At 36.8% G+C, this 21,196-nt stretch overlaps 1 protein-coding gene across 7 annotated transcripts in view; it reads right to left on the reverse strand.

The window, feature by feature from the left end:
* Positions 1–702: 702 nt before the first annotated feature.
* Positions 703–21,196, reverse strand: part of ARHGAP29 (Rho GTPase activating protein 29) — a 48,086-nt gene continuing 27,592 nt past the window's right edge. For 3 of the 7 annotated variants that reach the window (XM_030953122.1, XM_030953123.1, XM_030953129.1), the window contains 20 exons: positions 19,567–19,663; positions 19,156–19,228; positions 15,301–15,361; positions 14,678–14,815; positions 14,326–14,390; positions 13,763–13,873; positions 13,585–13,665; positions 13,109–13,297; positions 12,739–12,876; positions 11,272–11,462; positions 9,299–9,465; positions 8,663–8,791; positions 8,396–8,494; positions 6,717–6,880; positions 6,294–6,482; positions 6,015–6,152; positions 4,861–5,093; positions 3,802–4,108; positions 3,528–3,636; positions 703–2,575 (listed from right to left, as the gene is read on the reverse strand). In XM_030953122.1, the coding sequence (XP_030808982.1) occupies positions 1,680–2,575; positions 3,528–3,636; positions 3,802–4,108; positions 4,861–5,093; positions 6,015–6,152; positions 6,294–6,482; positions 6,717–6,880; positions 8,396–8,494; positions 8,663–8,791; positions 9,299–9,465; positions 11,272–11,462; positions 12,739–12,876; positions 13,109–13,297; positions 13,585–13,665; positions 13,763–13,873; positions 14,326–14,390; positions 14,678–14,815; positions 15,301–15,361; positions 19,156–19,228; positions 19,567–19,663 (3,575 nt within the window). In that variant the 3' untranslated portion in view covers positions 703–1,679. The remainder of the gene's footprint in view (positions 2,576–3,527; positions 3,637–3,801; positions 4,109–4,860; positions 5,094–6,014; positions 6,153–6,293; positions 6,483–6,716; positions 6,881–8,395; positions 8,495–8,662; positions 8,792–9,298; positions 9,466–11,271; positions 11,463–12,738; positions 12,877–13,108; positions 13,298–13,584; positions 13,666–13,762; positions 13,874–14,325; positions 14,391–14,677; positions 14,816–15,300; positions 15,362–19,155; positions 19,229–19,566; positions 19,664–21,196) is intronic. The other 4 variants (XM_030953126.1, XM_030953125.1, XM_030953128.1 and 1 more) reach the window with 4 other exon arrangements.

Genomic DNA, 21,196 nt, shown 5'->3' on the forward strand with positions numbered 1-21,196 from the left:
TTAATACTGATCCTTTCACAACTGTGCTATGAAGTTACGCTACACTGTCTTTAATAATTCATTAACCAGTTGTGTGGGGTATACACGTCCACTCCTCCACTGTCAAAGTAGGACAAATTCCCATCTATGGCAAGAAGCCTTTTCACATATTTTGTTCTGCAACTCCCAACACCAGTCTGGCCAGACAGCAGCATGTGGGGCTTTTAGCTTCTCTGTAATAAGAGGCAGATCCCCAAGAAATGACCTCAAGCACGGCCAGATCCATCCAGTGATAGAATGACCTTGCCAAGAATGCAAGTCCTGCTTCTGTGGAAATGTGACAAGGAATCAAAGTCCAGCATTGTGAGTTTTAGAAACAAAAATCAGATTATGTCCACCAAACAGAGTGTGGGATTTTATCTGTGGTGTTTTGGGAAGACTGGCAAAGGTAACGGTGTACTAAAGTCCAGTGTATTTCCTGTTGCAAAAACAGAAAAGTGATTCTTCACTGTTGCCATCCTTTGAGAGTCATCCTGGAGCTTACATCAGTAGAAAGTACCATGCTAAAACAACTGTACTCTATAGTATGCAAGAAAGGGTCGTGCTAATTGTAATCCCATAAAGAAAAGCATGCCACCCCCTAGTCCCAGAAGGCAGATGGAGGAGAGTACTACACTTGCAAAGGCCAAACATCTGTATTTTAATAAGTTAGAATAAATCCAGATATAGAAGCCATAGAGTCACTGAAATGTTAACACGTTAATATATTTTAAAGCAAATATAACACAGTGTACACATAAAAACCATTTAATACAAAGTGAAAACCATTAGATGCACCTACTAATGCTGATTTTTGGTTATTTTTATCTGTTTCATGGAAACTTGGAAACAAAGCTCTTCATTTCAGTTACACCAGGGTAAGTGGTAAAACTGATCTATAGCAAGCAAATCACTGCCTTGTCATTCACCTGGGAAAGTCAACACCAGGGCAACTGAATGTGTCCAGAATGGCACCAAAGTGAAACAGGCTGTGCACATTTGCCCCACTCACTAAGCTATACAAGAGATCAGATGTGAATTGACTGCTGCTTCTGAACAGTAAAGCTCAGTAAGTGCATCCTTGCTGTACAAAAAAAAATAAAAAGATTAAAGTGACAACATAGAAAACTGGCAACAGATAACCATGTCTGCCTAAAATATATACATATGATACATAACTATAGCCATGCTGGCCAGTATGTAAGCCTGTTCAAGAGCAAAGCTTTAATTGCACAGATTAGAAAAATAAACAAATGCTTTTACAGAGCAAAGCACAAGCTTTGGTTTATGCTTAGACAGTGAACATTAAACCTTCCATTTTTATTATAACATCTATTCAGAAAAATAGCTGTTTCTCTATGAATAAGCACTCCATTCCACACAATGAAATGAAGCTCAAGGTCTTATTCAATGAACCCATGTGTCTAGACTGGGAATGTATTACATCTTTATTGAAAGCTACTGAACTACAAAAGGTTTGACTTATTTCATTCACAGTTCCCCAGGCCTCCCCCCATTTTTAAAATGCTGCATATATAAAAATAACTCCAATATGGCACAAAAGTGGGATTCTCAAGGGAAGGCAAAGGATAAAGGGGCAAGGGGAAGCCTCCACTGGGCAACATCAAGAAATTGCATATAGTACAAGAGGAATTTGCACCCTATACAAAATGAGCTTCCCTGTGTTCCAGTTCTTGGATCCTTTTTGGTCTCAGTCTATGGTAAGCAGGCTTCAGATCTGTGGAGTGACTATCCTCTGAGCTAGATTTCTGTTCATTTGTGTTTTGTTCATCACCTGACAGAAGTGCAGAGCTCTTAGCCAGTTTCACAGTATTATCCTGGGGGAGCACAGAGCTAGCACTGGTGGGTGCACAAGCTTTAGCAGAAGAACCATCTCCATTCTCTTTTGATTTGTTAGAGGGTGGTTTATAAAATGTCCCTGGGGGTGGTTGCAATGTTCTTGGTGGCCTAAAGGCAGCAAGAGGATTAACATCAGGACCATTCTCTTCTGCTGCTGTCCTTCCTGACCCAACAACAGAATATGGCTTATTAGGAAGAATGGCTTTAGCTGGATTGTTACCAAGGCTGCTTGATGATGATAAAGCACCTACAGTTCCACTCTCGAGTGCTCGGATCTCCAGGGGCACATTAGTCACGATCATTGCTGTCCTTGCTGTGATATCATACTGTTTGTACTGCTTGTCCCAAGTTTTTCGCAGCATCTGGCTGTCATAACAAGGCAGTCTGCAGCAGGTATCAACAGCAGGGACTGCCTTCACCTCTGAGACTTCTTCAATAGTGGGGCTTCTGCCCAACTTCTCTGAACTTATTGCCCCTGCATTTCGTGAATTCCTTTCATTCAAAACACAGGGAGGCAGTATTCTGTCCACAGGCAGGCTGACCGGGCGAGATGCTGCCTTTGTCCTTGGAGCCCGCAGCGGAACTTTGCCCATCTGACGGTTGGGTTTTACGGCAACTAAGTTCATTTGACAGGGGTCTTCACCTACAGAAATGAATGGATCATTGTCTTTCTCTGAAGCTGGACTCGCAACATCACCTAGAAACACAAATAGATGTGACTGGATCTTTTCGCCAAGAGAAATCAGCAAGACTTCAATGACCCATTGCTAGTCAGTATTTTAATGGGATAACAGTTTTTACGGATATCTTGTATACATACTAGCAACAGCCTACTCTAACCAAATGTAAGCATTTCACTAGCAGTAAAACACATACTGTACAGCTGTAACTAAAGAGAAAACACAGACACTTCACTTTCTGGCTGGTGCTTTGCCATCCCTGAATATTTTCAGTTTTAGTATGTTTCAGGATGTCGCACTGTTGATGTACAGGACATGACTGAAGTGGTAACATTAGATGAAAATCAGCACAATTAAAAGGGAATATGTACAGTTACTCCTAAATGAGGTACATTAAATCATACCTACATTAAACCAAACCCCTGCAGTAGCATAGGCAGATAAACAGAGAAAAAAATTCAGAGTTAGAACAAAGTTAGCAAACCTGGGATTTTTTAAGCAAAAATACTGATATCCAAAATGCTCTGATGATTCTGTCAGATAATTACTCTTTCCAGAGCCTTCTGGTGTAGTTCCAGTGAATGGCAATGATACGTATTTTGGGGGCACAGTGGTCAAAATACATAAATTGCTGGGCATTAGCTTACAGCCTTGTAGTGGATTTCAGAAATCAGTCACAGCATAATTAGGACTGTTTTTTGTTTGCTTTTTTAAAACAAGGGAGAAACCTAACCACTGTTATACTCTCTTACCAAATACTTCAAGCTCTGATTCCATAAACACAGATTTCTTAAAAGCATTTAGAAAGATTTAATTTTCTGTTCCTATTAAAAAAATAAACAGTGTATCAAACAGCGATGAACAGGTTTTATCACTTGCTTATGTCTATACTGCAGACCTACATGCACTATAATCTAAAGCATCCACGGCTCCTTATTTACCCATACCCAGATCTAACAGTATACTAACCAGTTACAGATTTATCTGCTTCTTCTTTTGTATTCTTGCTATTCTTCGATTCCAAAAAGAGTGCAGCTGTTTCTGAAGCTCTTTCACATGGAACTATTTGCATACCCTGCTAACAAAAGTCAGAGCAGAAGTAAATGAGAAGTCAACAAAAAAGGCACTCCTTATCAAAAAAAACCCCGAAAGACTTATTAGAAAACATGCTCTGGAATGCTCCAGAATTTAACAGAAGTTAATGTGGCACAGGTAACACTGTGGCAGCAAAAGAGTCACTCACTTCCTTTACAGAAACAAATGATTTCCTCTGCTGCTGCGGCTCCCTCTCATCTGCTGATAATGCAACTCTGACCGTACCAGCTGTTTCTTCAGCATGAGAAGCACTCAGAAGTGGTTTCAATGAGACATCAAATATCTTTTCATAGTATGTTATGAGCAGCTCCACTACCCGGGCCTGATAAGGGTAGTCCACAAGTGATGACAAAGAAACTGTAGCATCAGTTTGACGTGGTCTGATCAGAGTTGGGCCAAATATTATGCCAAGGTTGCTGGCTGACATTTTATTTTCATCGCACTGTTCTGTAACTCTGCACAAAGAGGGGGAAAAACCAAACCAAAAGAAATCCCCAAGTGTTAGAGGGTTTTATTACTTTAGAAATACTTTTGATATTAAAATCTTATGTCTAAAGAGGGTAAGAGACAAAAAACAGAGTAGGTTTGGTAAGCAGGCAGAATCTTCAGTGCAGACCACATTTAACAGCGGCTTGAACTTCCCACACAGGGTGTTATGTCCTATTTGTTAAAGTTATTTGTGGCTATTTGGCATTTCTGGGATTGGGGAAAAGAATGTCTCTCATTCTAAGTAATAACACAGCTGTATCCCAGTATTACCCATTTTCATAGGCAATCACTGGTTTAGTACATCATCATACAAACCACCATTTGGAGGACAAGGAAGTGAAATGTGACTGAAGAATGGTTATTAAGAGACATGATACAAATTTCAATATTCTGTTAACAGCCATCAAATCACTGCCCTATCTTTGTTACATTGCAATTTAAATCACATTTAGATCCCTGAATGTGACACTAATTACTACTGACCCCAGTGCTAGCACAGAATCAAAAATATTGGAGACCAATGCTTTCCCTGCTTTATTTCCCTTTCATATTCTTCTCTCACTTGGGAATTCATTACATGGAAAAAACTCCAGCAACAGAACAGTCTTCAAAGGCATATGTGACTTCTTCCTCAACAGTCATCAAAAAGGAACAAGAGATTCCTAGCATGTAGCAGTTAAGTTTTCAACATCAGTTTGTATTTAAAGTATTTTCTTACCTGTGAAGGTGTCCAATAAGGTACTGAAGAGTGTTATAGTTTGGTACAGGCAGTTGTTTCAGAAGATCTTTAATTTTAATGATGATTCTATTCAGTTCAATACAGAGTGACTGTCTTGTCTTTGCTTTGGGGCTAGCTTGTTTAGCATCCAACTCCTCATTAGCATTCTGACTTTCTTTTGCAAGTCCAATGAACTCATTGTAAAGCCGAAACAAAATCAAGGGCTCTGGAAGCTGAAGAAATAAGAACATTTCAGAAACATACTTAAACCTGAATTTTAACTGTTTCCTTCCTGTTTTTCTTCAACTTTTTCTGGTCTAGCATATTTTCTTAGATGACATTGTTTAATCCTTTTTCATTAGCTCAATCCCCAATTTTCCTTTTTCCAATCCACACCTTTTTCCAGACATCATTTGCTAACCCTTTCCTACAATAGCTCCAGGACTGAGCATTTATCACAATTTATTGAAATAAGATTTCAAGAAAAAAAGTTGATTTCAAAATCGTTTAATGGTGATGATCATAGGATTGGAATGCTCATCTCTGACAGCCAGCATGAGGAGGAGGACAGGACCATCCAGCTAAAGATTATTCCTTTCAGGGTAAACATGTTTTCAGAATGACTCAATGATTTCGCTGGGCTACATCACAGCTTCATTTTTTCACATACATATTGAAATTGTTTCAGAAAATTCGATCATGAAGCTTTAAAGCTCTATTTTAGAAGAAAAAGATGGATAATCCCTCCATAATGAACACATCATGACCACTATGAGTGTTTCATGACATTTTTGTTATCAGGTATTAACAGCAATATATCAGCATCTGTCTGCATGAAGAGGCAAGAACACGAGAAACTTTTAAACTCCATGTAAGACAAGCAAATTCACTAATCAGAAAGGTTTTAGAAATAAACTCTGAGTAGACAAACAAGCTTGTTATGCACAATTTCCCTGTAGAATACATATTGTAATCCCAGCACTTTTCCCAGCCCTTGTCACAGACTCCACGTAAATAAAGAAGCCATGGCAGTTATACAAGGCACTTGTTTAATTGCTGCTGTAGGAGTGCTGAAAAGGAGTGGTTGTTTTGTACTCTACTGAAGAAATATACTACAGTACTTTGGTTTTCCATCTGACCTCTCAATTCCATACCTGGCGGAGATACAGCTTGAGAACATTGCTGATGTCATGTGCATAGAGTTCTGAGAGCTCGACCAAATCCTTTCCATTTTCAAAAGCTTGACAAAGCTTTTCAACTCTTGATTTGGCTCCATTCACACGATAGATGCCCTAAAATTAAAAGACGAGCACAACTCTATTTCAGTTTGAATGGAACTTGTAAAACACAGATGATATTGACACCATTAAAATCTTAAGAGAATTTTTTTTAAGATTGTGTCAAACTTAAGCACGAACAAAACTCGAGCATACCTTGACATTCAGTGCTCTGCTTTCAATTTCTGATGTACACTTTTTGATGATGAAAGGAATGCCATCAGGAAAACTTTTAGCAGCTTGGGCAAATTCCACTCCAAATAAGTGAAGCCTTCCATGAAGTTTTTTGTGCCCACATTGAATAGCTAAAGTCTCTAAACATTTTTTATGGCATGCAAGAGAACACTACAGGAGAAGAAACAAAAAAAGCACATGGCTTGATATAATCTGACACAATAGAAATATTTCTGCTGTTTCTCACCCCATATGTGAGCAAAACAAAAAATTTGTTAGTATGGTGTGCCTCTGCTTTAAGTTCATGGTGGTTATACGAGACACAAACTCCAGTTTTTATACAGAAACAGAACTCCCGACTTTACATAAATCCCAAGCAGCAATTAAAACTGATTTTCAACTTACCTCCTCACATTCAGCTCCATGAAATACTACTAGGCCGTCACATTCTCTGCATTTAGATGGAGCTCTCAGCTTCCGTAGTTTGTGTGTTTGTGCTGCTTTGGACATATTAGCATTTCTAAAAGGTCCTGGAGAATTTGCAGTTTCAGATGTGAGATCATTTAAACCTGAAGAGAATTTCCCTGTTATAGTCATTTTAATATCTACTACTGGGGTGGTAGTTACTCTGATTTTTTAGAATTGTGCTGCAGAACACAAGTCTGTAAGTAACGGCAACTATCAAAGTAATCAAAAACATTTTAATCACAGGGAGGCAACACTATGTTGCAGTTCACATAACAGAGACATTAACTATCAAACAATCCTATGTAAAAGCAGAATCAAACAATCTTTTTCGCCTTATTAAGTATTTAGTTTTCTCCTGTATTGTGGCAATGTGAAAATATTAGGACATTTAATTCCAACTGCCCTGCATTTCAGGCAACAATTCATGGAAGTTTAATTTTATACATTTTGAAATCCTGTACTAGAGGATGAAAGACAGCTTGTTTTGGCCTTTAGTGTTCCTGAAATGCTTTAAAAAAGGAATATTTTGCAGCAAGGAAGAATTAACACACACTCATGGCAGCAGCCTCATAAAAATAAATTTTAAAAAATCACTGATTCTGAGTTTCCTGTAACAACATAAGATATTTTCTAGAGGATTCTAAAATTAAAAAGAATAGCAACTGGTCCTTTTTGTTTCCAAATTTTTTTCAAGCAATTTACTTAAAATGCTATCAATAACTCTGTGAACCAAAGTCCTTTGTTTTACAGATAACTTAAAATGATCACATTCAGTTAATTGCCCATAAAGCTTCTTAAATGCTCAACATTGATTAAACAATACTACTCTAAGTGAAAGCTTGCATTCAGTAACACATTGCCGTGCTTTAAGTCTAGATCTGAATTAAAGCTGTTTACCACAGGTTTTTTCCTAGAATGCAAAGTATACATTTAGGAAATAAGGGCTAAGTAAACAGTTTCCTAAGGGCTTTACTTTAAGTGCCACAAATATTTCAAAATTAGTTTGTAAGTACTGTAAACATACAATAGAACTGTTTCTGATAATCCAGTTATTCAGGTTTCAATGCCTGCGGCAACATTGTCGTTATACAGTCAAAATTCACTTGAAAATTAGAAATGGCCTGGGCAAATCTGGGACAGACATCACTGAACTAATTTATCTTAGCTGAAAGGGTGAAAATCTCAGTTACTACCCTGAACATTTGGTTCTAATTTTTTTCCAAATTGCCACTTATCACCTCTATGTATTTGTGCATTTCATGTCCAAGTTCAGAAGTGATCTTACATAAATCAGTATGGAGCTAAATTTATGTGCAAATGTCTGGAGGGAATGGTTAGTGGATCATTTGCTTTACCTCAAAAGGGTGACAACACTAGAAATGTCCTGTGGTTGTCCATACAGTAACCTAAACATATAAAGGCAATTTTGCACCACTTCATTAAAATGACTTGAACATTATTCTTCATCTCTCAACCTCAAGTGGATGCATATTATATTGAAAAACAATGCTGTTGGCAATCACACCTTGTTAAAGTACTTTTCTTAAGATTACTAGAAAGAAAAGCCACACAATGTAACAAAAAGCATCTTCTGAGGACTTCAGAAACAACATTACCACAGTCTGAAGGAGATGGTGGCTCTCTTTCATCAAGATCATCTGCAGATGACATAGTCCCAGTGGAAGGTGTTCGGGGAAGTCGTCTTTTAAAATCCCCTAGCAGATGAGAAAAATTTTCAGGAAGTTGTACCAGTCCCACCCAACTGTTCATTTTTCATTACATGCTCTGCTCAATACTTGTTTATTTAACAATGATGTCTTCACTCATGTGAAATAGTGCAGGGAAAAGACTTCAGGTTAGCACAGCAGTGAGGGCAGCTGTACCTGGGCTGGCAGATGGAGAATCCATGGATCGGGACTCACTGCTCCCCCCTGCACTCTCAGAGTCACTGCACATTCCTCCACTCTGGTTGCCAACTGACCACGATCTGAACGGTGGTGGCCCTCGCACTGCTTTTGAAAAGAAAGTTCACAAATTCCAAATATCAAAGAAAAAATTTACTTTTTTTAAACTGAAAACTAACTATGAGTATATTCAAAATAGGAAAATTTGCACAAGTTACATGAACATGCAATATAGTGAAAAAACCCCAGGGCATATATTCGTGTAAAAGCTTCAGGAGCTAAGAAAATTAATTTCAGAAACTAGATAATTGTGCTTTTGCAGAGGACCTGCAATCAACATGGAATTTACAAAACCAATGGATTTCCAATTGCTAGAGTTTCAATTGGAAGAGTTTAGTCCACTGAGTTTGACAGTACTTGCTGTTTGAATTGAATCTCACCTTTCTTGTCAAAGGATCTAGGACCAGGCAGTTTTCCATTTCTCCTTATTATGCTCAAGTACATTATGTTTTATAGACTTTGAACTTTATAATACATTTTTAATCCTTCAGTGTTACATTTAAAAAAGAAAATTTATTTAGAGACTGAGCTCCAAAAGAAATATAAAAGAACTACCTGGAATATCTGTGTTGCTGGAAGATCTCTTCTCTCTAACCTTTTGTGAACGATGATAAACTGGGCTTCCCACATCATCTAATGTCTGAGCAGGAAAATCTCCTGAACACTGAGATAAGTTACCATGGGATGTATGGACACTGTTTGTTGATTGCTTATTAAAAACCCTTCAGAAAGAAAAAAAGTAATTTGAAGAATGAACAAGACAGAAATTCATGAAAAGTAACGCATTTTTTAATCCCTGGGCACAAAAAATGCTACATTTAATTACTATTCATGAACATACATTTTTGACGTGTCATTCTCATAATTAAATTTAATTCCAAAATTAAAAAACAAAAATATTAAAAGAACAGCAGCCATTTATTTTCAATTACGTATGTGAGATTTCCCAGTGTTTTCTCTCCACCCAGAGAGAATCAGCTATTCCATGTCTTCATGTATTATAAACATTATCTTGCAGACTTGGAAAATACAGCCTATTTATTCATCTGAAGGTAAGAATAATCAGAAGCCATTGTATTCTATGATTATGCTTTCCCCTCCAAAAGATTCTCTGACCAGCCATCAGGACCATCCACCTATAAACACAGGTGGTCACATACTGTGCTTTTTAAATGCACAGAAAATGTGCTGAAGCTGCCAGAGTGTCAGTCCATTTTGAAAATCCACTCTCACTGTAAGAATAATGTTAACAGTAATTACCATAAGATGCTGAAGCACCCTGGGGACAAAATAGCCTGCTGGCCAAGTTTAGCAGTCAGGAAGCTGTTCCTTAATCAGTTCTACCCTATCAAGCTTAAGGGAAACTGAAAAACATTCAAATTTGCATTTGTTCAAGGAACAGTTCCTTAAATTAATGCAGAATCAAACAATAAAAATGATCAAGTACATGATGAATCACAAGGCTGTGACAGAGAAAATAAAAGGTGGGCAGAGGAGGAGAAAAAACATGCTCCTATAAATGTCAAGCAGTAAATCGCTGGGAGAGCACACAAAGTGTTGGAAATTTCACGCTCATCAGTTTCTCAGGGAGCTACATAGTTAATTCCCCCAAAGTCAAAGTTTATGAGTATAGCCTAAATCAGTCTTAAAAGGCAGGAAATTTACAGACAAAAATTAAGAATCTCAGCTTTAACTTTGAATTTCCTGCCTTTTGTTGGTAGAAGTCTGACTCAAGCATTTGGGTTTTTGAATTTAGTTTCCTTTTGAAAAACGATGACGACGCTTTCCTGTAGAACTGTGAAACACAGATTGAAATGGATATTCTGCTGCTTTAGTGCCAAGATGACCATTTTACAACAAATTAAAGGTGGAAAAACATTTGGCATGCTGACACAAGGAGCTGTCTTTATCTTGAAGTCTTTATTTCCACATTAGCTAGATCTTTCATAGTTTAATAATAAAAACTTCCATTTCATACAGGTTGGAAAAAATAATTAAGTTGTAACATGTCCCTACAAATGGATTCTGAGCTTTTTTTAGGCACATAGCATGAGACAGAAATCGAGACATTTCCTGCCAAAAGTTGCCAAATGTAAACAGTACGAAAGAAGCTACTGTATGCAGCAGCAAGGCTTGTGGAAGAGGAAAACTACCTCTTCAGACTTTCTAAATTTCTGATTTTCAAGTACTACTGCCATACAACCCTACCAAGTCCAAAATTTACATTTTTCATATTAACCAGTATCTATATTAAAATAGTAGAAAGTCAAGTCTTGCACAACAATTGTCAATGTTTTAGCAAGTATTATTGCATGAAATTACAGTCTGCCTTAGAATTCAGAGGCAGATTTTAATGTCAAAAATTATATATAATCTACCATCTAAAAGATGAGACTAAGAAAATAGTAAAGCAGGGTAAAACACAGGATTCCTTTAGTTCCTCCAAAAATATTGTTTTATTGTTAAACACATATGCCTAAGTGTTGCATTTTAAACCAAGCACTTGCCACCTGTACTTTGGCACTTACCCATCAACCTGGGAATTCTGGGTTTCAAAACAACCTGATTCAACAGGAACACCATCCTTTGGCAAACTTTTCACAAACTCTGAATACTGCTGACCAGGGTCATAGAGTTTGGCACTCTCACAGAGGGACTGGCAGTTAACTGGCAGAGATACAACCTGAGCATGCTGCAGCTGGAACAGGTTAACTGTTGCCTGTTGGGAGAAAGATTTTCATTATTTGTAAATCATTTACTAAATATTTCACTTACACTTTGCTCAACTGAAATTAATACCCTAGCTGAAGATTATTTGAACAATAAGACTAGAAAACTTCTAGAAAATAGTAACATATTCCTTTTTACAGTCAACTTTCAGGAGATTTGCACAAGTTTCATCTGTAATAGAGACATGAGTATTTCTCTCCTCTCTGGGTTATTGAATCCTCCCACTAGCAAAGCCAATTCCAAGTTTTTCTCACTTTGAGTTGATCAAAATAAACAACAAGGGCTTTTGCTATTAGAAAGGCTTTTTTGATGTTCTGGAGTGAATATTAGTCATCACTAAAATAATGAAGTATCTGGGATTCCAAACCCAGGTGAGCACCGTATTGTCTTGTCCCAGCAGACAGATTAAGTGAACACTTTCTCCATTAAATTACCTAACACTTCTAAAAGATTTTATCACATGCCAGAGACCAGAAAAGGGGGACACTGCCTAACTGCTTTGTCAACTTTCGGGTTGCAAAGTAGTCCGCAATTTAAATACACTTGAACCGACAAGTCTGTCTCTACTTTCTACTGCTCTTACGGGTTGGTTTTAGGGTTGCTTGTGGAGCAGGGTTAAGTTTGATATTTTATTTTCCCTCCCCATGCCAGCATTAAATTTTAATTGTCTCATCTAAACAAACAAACAGAAAACCAAACAAAAATTGGTCTCTAACATCTCTTGGCATAATGAGTTCTTACATTCTTCAAGCTTTTTTTAGAACTGTGCATGTCCTATGCAGTTTTGACCATCACTTCCCTATTACACCAATAAACTAGTACATTCTACTAATCACAAAGGATCCTGCAGCATCTGAGGCTGCCAGCAAGGCTGAAGTGTGTTAATATCCATGCTGGACTTGATCCAAACGTCTTTGCTAATGCACTAATCAAAGCAGAAAGCTGTACTCTTAAGCAACAGAGGAACACTACTGCCCTCAAAATTTTGAAGAGATATTTTATAAGGATTGTGTAGTCAGGGTGCTTGCAAGGCAACAGCTTATGAAACATCCAGAAACCATCAAGACCCGCCCCCCACATGTTTGGGGTTTTTTTTAAACTCCTACTAGAAAGAGAACACAGATTGTAAGTTCTCCTACTGTTTCTGCTGGCATGACATCTGCCCTTTGAAAACTTTCAATTTAAAATGGGGCTTATGGGGCCTTCTCTTAATTCTAACAATATATAAATATCTATGCAAAATGTATTTTAAAGACCATGCTTACAGCTTTAAGAGTAAGATCACACTGGTAAATAAGCTCCCGAAGCTGTGTTAAAACATCACTTTTAAAGCTTTCCAAATAATTTCTTTTTTCTTCAACCTCTGCCATGCTTGCTTTATAGTGTTCATTGGCTTCTTCGGCCTAAAGAAAACACAAGTATAAAGAGTTGATGGATGACAGGCCTTGATACTAGAAGCATGAAAAATCTCCACTCAATATGCTTGTATTTGAGATTCTCTTTTAAGATAAAAACCCAAAGGAACATAATATGACTAAAATTAAAAATGTGAACTCAACTTACTCAAATACCCTCCTTGGGAAAGCATGAATGAAACCAGTATAGACTTTAAAAGCAAGGAACAAACCTCTTTACCTTTTGAAGAGCTTCCTCTTCTAGCCTTCGTTTTTTCTCAAGTTGCTTGCTGAAATCTTTCACAAAGCTTCCACTTGAGCTAAGCTGTTCCTCCTCAGCACGAGCAGTACAGGATTTTGCCTTTTCATACTCATCCTGACGCTGTGTATACAGCAATTTGGCTTTTCTAAGAGCAGCTTCCAGCTCTTGCTGCAGAATGCAGCCAGAGAAAAAGGAGAAGAATAAACAGCATTAATTTTTCAGTTATTTAATGTGATGTTTAAAGAGACTTACGCACAGGTCTGTATGCTGCAGTACCAAGTACACTGACATGGAAAGATAACCTATAACAAATGCCAGACTGCCATGAAATTGACAGTTACATCTACTTTCACCAAGAGACTACATGAATGTAAGTGCAGAACAGGCCAGTGTGAAAGTTTCATTCTTTTGAAGAATTTTAAACTGAACAGTTAAGATATGAAAGAATTACAAACCATTTTTTTCTGTTCTCGCTGCCAAAGGTCCTTGATATCTTTCCTTTGTCTATCCAACTCATTTTTCCTTCCAAGAAGAGGCTAGATAGGAAATATTAATGGAGTACATTAAAGGCATATAGGCTTTTTGAATATTCTACAAAATTATATATATTTTTGTCTCCTTTTTTAAACATACCTGCACAAACTTGTTAGACTGGAGAGCAGCAGCTGTTTGTTGCCAAAGTTGACTGTTCTCAATATCATTTTGAAAAGCATTAATGAATATTGACTGGAATGGCATATAATCCTAAAATTACACAAAACATGTTCTAGGTAAGAAAAAGATGTAATGACATTCTAAATGTCTATATAACTGAACCAGATTTTCAATTAAATTTAGTAAATTATTTACTAAAATAGTATGAATGTCAGGTATGAATGTAGAAAATTACTAATTTCTCATCTGTGATTCATTTTACTAGGAAAAAAGTCTACAAGTCTGAATCACAAAGCATACAAAATATTAGTCAGAAAAAAGAATATTGTGGATCTGCATATTCCACGAAAATAATATTATATATACAAATTTCCATTACATCTTTCCATTTATTAAATGAAGATCTTTTTAACCACTGCTTTATCATATAAATCAATTCTGTATCAGCTTAAAAATCCACTCCTCAACATCAGTTTTACTCCTGGGCAAGCCATCCAATAAAGATTTAAGACTAAGATAAAGCCCCTAAGGTATACACTCACCTGGTGTCCAACAACAGCTTTAGCAGTTTCAGCCATTTTTGCTAAGTTTTTAGCACACTCCACTTCTGTTAAAAAAATGTCATAGTTACTGCTTACATTATAACACAACAACAGTTGTAACACATGCTAAATGCTTTTTACAGTCTTCCTTTAACAAACAGGCTACAGAGGGGACCACCTTCACTTTGTTACAGGCCTTTAATTGTAGGAAACGCATGATAGCTCTGTCCACTTCAGCGGAACAGCTACTAATTTAGAAATCACATTATTGACAGTCTGCAGCACAGAGGCCTGACAACAGATTTAATTTCATCATGACAAAGCTGATTAAATGCCAGAAAGAGCCACTCACCCAAGCTAAGCTTTTTTTCTACCCATGCGACTACATCCTTGGTATATTTTGACCATGCTTTAGCATAGGACAGAGCCGACTCAATTCCACTGTCATTTCTTAGGAGCATGCTATCAACCTCCTCTGCTCGAAGATGTCCTGCAAATAAAGCATCCAACACAAAGAAGTGACTTTTAGACATGACCACACACTGAGAGCAAAGCCAGTATTAGCCAACTGTGAATGCTTAAGCAGCTCTGATCTTGAGTTGGTCTTTAATGCTAGTTGACTCTAAACAGGACTGACAGAGGTTTTAGAACAAATTAAAGGGTCATAGTATTTTATCTGGAGTAGTCATATGGTCAGCATAACTTTCTTCAAGAAAGTGACCCAACAAACACCGATTGTATGACAACACACAGAAGGTGCTTCAGGCCTTAGTTCTCCCCCCTGCCAAAAAACCAACCTGGGTTGGTTATTTACAAAACAATGAAACCTTGGCAATAACTTTTTTTTTCACAATGAAGTTGTAAAGGCAGCATAGGTGTAAAAAAGCGACCAAGCAACTTCCTTAGAACATTTTTTAGAAGAAAAAACCCCACAGATTACAAAACAGTGTTTACAATGTTAAATGAATGACCTACCTGGAATATCATCCCTTTCATGCAGTGAACCCCCAGACTCCACAGAAAGATTCTCAAAAGACTGGTGTACAAGAAATAAAGCATTAAGTTAGCAAAGGAAATCTCTCACTGGAACTGAAAGCTAACAAGATAAATGGCATTAGCTGCCTCTTTATTTTTTCATAGATAGAGCAGATAAAGCAAACTGCACCATCACTCCCTCTCATCTAAGGCAAAACATTTTTTAAACCCCACTGCTGGCAAATGAAAAAGATTAAATTGCAAGGAATCATTATATACCTTTACATGAACAATCTTGAAAGTCTGTGATGAAAGAGTTAAATATCAACCAGATTTGTTAAACAATTAAGTGAGCTTCAGCTTTTCTTAAACCCCTACCTATCTTTTAAAAACCTTTTCACACAGACTTAATGCCAGATAAATAAAACAGACATCATTCCACAAGCCATTAAAATCCTGTATTTCTTGCTCAAGGGAATAAAGTTTTTTGTAAATTACTTGCAGGTGGTGCACTGTAGGCACAACAGCTGACTAGTAACACTCGCTAATGAAACCCTGAGAATCAGTACAACCTGACACAAAGTAATCCAATAATAAAAGGAATTTAGCACATCATGTCATCCCTACCTTTGTCCTCACTGCATTTTGCTACCCCTTGAATTGTGCATGTTGAATTATTTGTAAGACTGTGCTGTAGACCTGACTACTCAACAAATTTAAATGAATAAGAAGTTTACTTTGTAACAACTACCCCCTTAAAAGCCAAACCAAAACAGACATCAAGCCCTACATAATTTTAAATGGATAAACTACTTTTGAAAACTTCGAAGCACAAAGCAGACAGAAAACAAAGGCTAAGAAATAGCTGCAAAGTGTCCTTATGCTTTGCAGGAACAGCTTATTTCCATTTAGACTTTGTCACTGGTTTATTTTCAGACATTCACTAAAATGGAGCACAGTTATCAATGATAAAAGTAGTTTTGGTTTGTTAGCGTTCTTTAATGTAAATAAAAACTAATCATAAATCACACAAAAATCTCACAAGAATCACTGTTTACTTCACAGCAGAAGCAGCTTTTCCAAAGACCAAAACATGCAAGGTATTAATCATCAGTGACATCAAACAGAATCAAATTGCAGCCTAAATACCCACTTTGTTACTATCACAGTGGCTGTCTAATACAAGAGAGTGTCAAGAAAATGAAAGGGTTTTTCCAGAACAGCTGGGAAATCTACCCAAAGCTGTCTCCAACTACATTGGTTAAAAACCCCTAAAATCTGAATTTAGCAATGGATCAATATTTGGTTTCAGAGAAAGCTTGAACATTCCTAGATTTAGTTCAGATTTTCTATAAAGTATTACTGTCTTCAAGATTATTTAAAAGTTGTTAGGGGAGAAAAATTAATAATTAGAAAACCTCCATACTTTATATTAACTTGGTGCATTTTTACGTTCTGGTCCTAAAAATTTTTTCCCATTTCTATAAGACCTAAATCATTGCAGTCCTGAAAACTTGTTCACTCCTTTCCAATAAATCAGGCACACTAGTTAATACAGCTAATCAAAGGTCACTCATTCTTTCACATTCATACACTGCAAATATGTAATACCACATTTTAGAAGCAAGCATGAACAAATGCTTTTATCTATGTCAGACTCTTTATCTACAAATTATCAAAACATGATCCATACAGCTTTACCCCCATAAGCAACCCAATCCCAGCAGTCCTAGCAAAATGAAAACCCTGACTTTCATTTCCAACTTCAACCTGTCTCTTCTGCCTCTTTTTCCCCTCATTACCTGACTCTCCCCCTAGCACAGGCAAATCTCTTCACACACTTTGAAAATTTGATCCTTCTTCTTTATTATGCTCTCAGATCTGCACAGCATCAAATAGCATTCAAATAGCTTGTTGAGTAATGAAAGGTCAGACATGTCTGTCTGGTCTCTTCCAGTGTATTTTAAAATGCTTTTGTTTTTAATTAAAAAATCTTTGCTTCACCTTGTACATCTGGTTGAACTACAAGAGCTAAAATGAGAGCAATTACATTTGCTAAGAGGGGGTATACATATCATTTAACTTAAGCTTCCAAGTGGAATGCCTAAAGTAAAGAATGTAGACTCCCCTGCAGTCAAGAGAAGCAACATCAGCTCTGCCCACCCCCCTCCTTGGAGCCATCCTCATCAGCTTAATTAGGGAGGTCCCTAACTAAAGAGGCAATTAAAATATTTCTCCTTAATCAACCCTCAGAGTATTTACATGTTAAATTCTACCAAAATGTTATGTCCTGTTTAAAATACAGCTAGCTGCTATGATCACTGAACACACACAACTACAGAAAAAGTTAAACAGCTATTAAATATTTTGCATTTAACTCCTGTTAACACTCAAATCCTAGCTGGCCTCCAAATTCCTCTCTGAATTGTAAATCAAAGTGAAATGATTCACCTGTTAAATGTGTATTTATTTGCCTAAATGAAAATGCATTTCAGACAGATTTCTAAGAAAATGAAGTATGTTACCCTACCTGCTCCAGAATTTATAATTGCTCACCTTCACATTAGGAAAAGCATGAGATACTACAAAAGCAAAGTTTTAAATATAAGCTGATTTCTGAAACATCTAGAATGGAATTCCTTCTTCATATCACTACATTCAAATTTTCCCTTGGCCTTCCCCTCACCCCCATGTTCAGAAGAGCAATCCTTTGGAAAATCAATCATTCACTTCACAATACAATATATAAGACCATCTCTTTCCATGAGCACATATTTTTGCAACGCAAAACCATTTCAAGATTAAGATGTTGGCAAATTCAGCAATTTCCTTCTGCTGGTGAATGAATTAGATAAACCAGTACTTCTTCAAATAATCTCATTTAATTTACATGAGATGCTGGGTTCTATGCTATTTTATTTCATATTTTTTATCAGTGACCTAAATTGAAGTTTGCTGGAACCAGTTTTCTGAGTAGCCTCCATATTGTTTATGAAGATAAGTTTTCTGGCAGCTACAGAAGTAGCATTTGTGTGGTAACACACATGAGAGAAAGACAGATTATCAAACATAGTGAAAGCCTGAAAAGACTGTTCAGCTGTAGCTGCATGGCTTGCTGCACACAAGCCTGTGCTAAGTCTTAAGTATGTTTCAACAAAGCCTTTAAAAAACCACATAATCTAACATTTTTAACCTTGCTGCAACTTAGCTTGTAATACACACTATCAATTTTATTTTCCTTACATGCAACTCTTAAATTTATTTCATTTACCTGAAATTCTGCTTCTCAAGATACAAAAAATCAAAACAGAAATTGGTACTGAGCATTTTTCAATCATACCTCCAGAGTGTTTAAAGGAAAGTTTAAAATGTTAGTGTTTTTCTTTGACTACCTGTAAGCTGACAGTTCTTTTAGTGAATTGTTGCTGAAACAGTTACAGCACAAAGTGGGCTCCGAAAGAAGAAAATGTATTTTTGTCATAAATACAAGTCTTTAAAAGCCAAAATGAAGTCCCTAACCCTTTGGTTTCCAGGTTTAACAGGTAATTGTCTGTCTACTTCAGCGAGCAATCATTCAAGTATCTTACTTTTCCCCATTTATTTTCACTTAAGCAATTTAAAAATCTCAAAAACCATGACAGCAGGTAGACCTGTCAAGTCATCACTATCATTTAGAATTGAGAATACATGCAAGCATTTGAAACGTTGAATACACATTTTTCCTGGGTTGAAGTCTTGTTTTAAACCACAGATGACTCCCAGTGTCCCAGCCCAATGATGCAGAGAGTTTCAGTGGAACTGAAGTCTCCTTTAACGGATATCATTTGACACTCAGAGAGAACGTGTTTAGCCTACCCGACTTCTCCGAGATACAGGAAGTCCCAATGACGAGCCATTGTCTACATCTCCCATAAGGAAGTCTGAAACACTGCCAGAAAAACAAAGAATTGTGTTACTTCATTACTTTACCTCATCAAGCAATTCTGTATCACTGAATTCAGAAATTCAGTCCTTGAAAAGCTCTGCAAGCCATTTTTAGTAGACATATTCTCTGCAATTTCTATACCATCCTAAATTTCCTTATTAAGGAAAAAGCCAAACTGACAAAAACCCAAAACAGTAAAATTGTTCTAGATGTAGCTAATTAAAATTACTTTATCAGAAAATAGTTGTCCAAAAGAAAACTAAAGCTTTTGTTATTGTTGCGTCTTAATTTGATTCAGCTCCATAGAGCTCTTTAAAAACTCTTTCTGGATCCCAACTTACATGTTTCCAAAGGTGAATGCCAATGTTTCAATGGAAGAAAATATTTCACTGAAGAGTTCTCTCTTATTTTCTTCATTAACTTCTTTGAAGTTCACCGCTTACAAAAGAAAAAAGAAAAATAAAAGAAAACCAAAGAGTGAGAGATGGGGTCAATTAAGCAAGAGGCCTAGAGACAGATTTTATACACAAAGTCTCCTACAGAACACGCAACATTATGCTTCTCTGAATAATTGAAAAAACATTGTTTTAAAGAAGATTAGCAAGAAAGTAAACACTAAAGGAAAAAAATTAACACAATCCAGATGCTTCCCTCAATGAAATCAGATTACTTTTGCACTTCCTGTATCTCCCCACTTAAGGAGCAGCTTTGTGTGGAAATGTTGGTAATGCATGAACAAAAACAGTCATTTACCAACCAGAGTCAAATCACACAGCAGCAGCACCACCACAAAGCAGCTCACAAATGCAGTCAGATATTGGAACAGCTGGTTTTTTTCTGAGTAGAAATTTCAGAATTCCAAACAGGAGCAGTAGTTTGTGGGGGTGCCCCCTCAACTGAACGCAATCCAGAATACAGCACTTCTGGCTTGAGTACAAGCAAGCAGAAAGTTATCAAAAGGTGGTGTCCACTGCAAAACCCTTCAATTATGAGCTCCACAGTCTGGCAAAACCCCCTCAGTTTTTCCTGTTAAAAGTGGGAAAGAAACTCAGCGTAACTATTGATGGTCCCAAATAGGAAGAAGAGTGTTGCTAGACAAATTAGATGGCTTAAAGTGGTGATCAAGTACTTAACTACTCAACACATTTAGCACACTTCTGTAACAAGCTGGAATAATGAGACAAGAAGAATGATTCATCCAGAGTTTCTATTAACAACTACTAAACAAGAAGAGGGAGAAAGGACAAGACAAAAAGCACGACCATTTTTGTCTGGTTTCAACTTAACTCCTTAATCAATGGTGACTAGGAGATTTTTTGTAGAAAAGCTGCACACATTCCTTTGAGCTGAAGCTGTATCCTCTGGAGGGAAGTTTTTCCCAGAGTTATATTGTGAGAAATGACAACTTCACGTTAGTATTTTTTTAAAGTTTTCTTTTTTTCAGTTTACTGTTTTTTATTTTTTAAGCAATGCAATATTCTTAATTGTCTAGATGTGTAAGTCACACACGCTCACACCTATTTTAGGGGTACTGCAATGACACACATACAGGTACTCAACTCACGTCACTTTTTGCAAAATCTAACAAGGTTAGTTTGTCTTCCTTATGTTCCAAGTACAAACAGAATACAATGACTTGTAGAAGCAGCAAAAATAAAATAATGTTAAAATGTTGTCCATTCTATACAAATTTTCTCAGCAAATTAACAGGCTTTAATCTTAAAAAGTATTCAAACTTCCTGCCAGGTGCCTAAATACTAATGGGTAACAAACAAAGAAAGTACAGTAATCTGCTCCCCCATTAGACTTCCTTTGTGAAAGGAAAAGTTTTTTACCAGTAAAGTAACACAGTTAAATCCATTCCTTTTTACAAAGTATGTAAACAGACTTGATCAACATTTTATAACAACAATTTCTATACAAAGCCATTACAGAAAATACATATTTTTCTCATGGGCTATTTTTACAATT

The sequence above is a fragment of the Camarhynchus parvulus genome, chromosome 8, assembly GCF_901933205.1.
Source record: "Camarhynchus parvulus chromosome 8, STF_HiC, whole genome shotgun sequence".
Classification (NCBI taxonomy): Eukaryota; Metazoa; Chordata; class Aves; order Passeriformes; family Thraupidae; genus Camarhynchus; species Camarhynchus parvulus.